Source organism: Buceros rhinoceros, unplaced genomic scaffold (assembly GCF_000710305.1).
Source record: "Buceros rhinoceros silvestris isolate BGI_N320 unplaced genomic scaffold, ASM71030v1 scaffold35950, whole genome shotgun sequence".
Taxonomy (NCBI): Eukaryota; Metazoa; Chordata; class Aves; order Bucerotiformes; family Bucerotidae; genus Buceros; species Buceros rhinoceros.
In genome coordinates this window covers 4,778-6,447 of record NW_010392043.1, presented here as the reverse complement: position 1 = coordinate 6,447, position 1,670 = coordinate 4,778, and the positions used below count along the sequence as shown (strand labels likewise).

Genomic DNA, 1,670 nt, shown 5'->3' with positions numbered 1-1,670 from the left:
TCGCCCGCCCAGCCTGCCTTACCTCATGGGCTTGAACATGGCTTTCCCAAAATCCTGGAACCTGAGGACCAGCTTCAGGTGCACTCCACTCGGCTTCACGACTGGGGGAGGAAGGGGGATGTTAGCTGCCTCAAAAGCCTCCCGGTTATGTGCTCCGGTGGGTGGGTGCACCTCATTGCTGCTTCCAGCTGCTCCCCTCCCCTCTGCTGTTTGTCCTCCCTCTCCCCCGTGCCATAGACATTTCCCTCCAGTGCTTCTCCTCAGGCATTTCTCACGTCCTTTTGGGGACTTTTCCCCCCCAGTAGAAACCAGTGGCGTACTGATGTCCTCACACCCCCATCCCAGCCTCTGCTGGGGCGGTGGGGTTTAAGTGGAGGGAGAAGGGCCTGGCATCGCCTGGCTTTACACTTCCCTTGCTGAGGTGAGGATGGAGGAGTTGGGGACTGGGGTCAGCTGAGGGGAGAGCAGGGACCCGCCGCGTCGCACTCACTCTGGCTGCAGTCACAGGCTCCCAGTAGCGCTTTCTCGTCCTGGCTGTAGTCTGCAACGGGCAGGAGGACTGGTGAGACCCCGCCAGCCTCAGTCTCTTGCTGCTGGCCCCCCTCCCAGCACAGGATGTGCAGGGTGACATTGCCTGCCTGTCCCTGCCTGCCCACGCTGTCCCAGCCTGGCATTCCCGGTGCCAGCGAGGGGTGCAGTCCCCTACAGGGGGGCTGAGGTAGCCCACCAGGATCGAACTGCCATGCAATGGGGCTCTGGCATGGCTGGCACAAAACCTGCTGCGTTAAGGGCTGCAGCCAAGTCTTTGCTCCTGTCTCAGGGTAAGGACACAACAACTGCACAGCACAAAACCTGCCGGGAAGCCAGCTCAGGGCTTGGGGCTTCTTCCAGCGAGGGACAGCCCCTGCCTTGTTCGCAAAACTGACCTGGAGAGGGCTGGACCCCTCAGCCCCATGCAGCTCCCACCGGCCCCATCCCCAGGGTGGTGCTTACCGGCATTGATGATGGTGAAGTCTTGCATGTCCTGCAGGAGCCTGTTGATGGTGGGGCTGGAGCGCGGGTAGAGCCCGTCCCGGCTGATGCCCAGGTGGAACTGGAGCCAGTTGGCCTCTGGCCGGAGCAGCAGTGGGGCTGCCGGGGAGGTGAGGTTCAGTTCCTCCCTGTAAAGCTTGTGTCTCCTGGAAAAAAGTGGTTACAGTGAGGTGAGGATGAGCCCTGGGATGGAAACCCAGAGGCTGTTGCCGAGTGAGGAGGGTGCTGGGGAGCCAAGCTGAGGGGCACGGGTTGGATAAGGACTGTGGGTGCTACCCGAGGGGAAACTGAGGCAGGGAGAGATGACCAAGATGGTCGAAGATCTCACAAATTGTGCTGCCTTCTTGCCTCTGCAAAGCCCTGGAAAAGCAGCCTCAAGTGGGAACACAAGGGACTCTGTTGTCTCCTCCTCGCCCCGTCAGGACCAGGAGGAGTGTCAGGGCACGGCTGGAGCGAAGCCGGCTCTCCAGCAGCACAAAAGCTGGCCTGTGCCACGGGTGAAGCATGTGATGTGATGCTTCCTGGAGAGCCTGCTGGCTCCAGGCGAGACCTGGGGAGGGGACGTGATGTGACATCAGATAACTTGGACCTGACTGCTCAGCGAGGTGTCTGCGGACCCCAGGAGAACAACAGGGTCT

The 1,670-nt window shown here is 61.1% G+C and overlaps 1 protein-coding gene across 1 annotated transcript in view; it reads right to left on the bottom strand.

Moving 5' to 3' along the window:
* Positions 1-1,178, bottom strand: part of FAM20A (family with sequence similarity 20, member A) — a gene marked incomplete at its 5' end in the record, with an annotated part of 9,025 nt that extends 7,847 nt beyond the window's left edge. The window contains 3 exons of the mRNA XM_010143730.1: positions 23-101; positions 491-541; positions 994-1,178. Of these exons, the coding sequence (XP_010142032.1) occupies positions 23-101; positions 491-541; positions 994-1,178 (315 nt within the window). The remainder of the gene's footprint in view (positions 1-22; positions 102-490; positions 542-993) is intronic.
* Between the last annotated feature and the right edge of the window lie 492 nt (positions 1,179-1,670).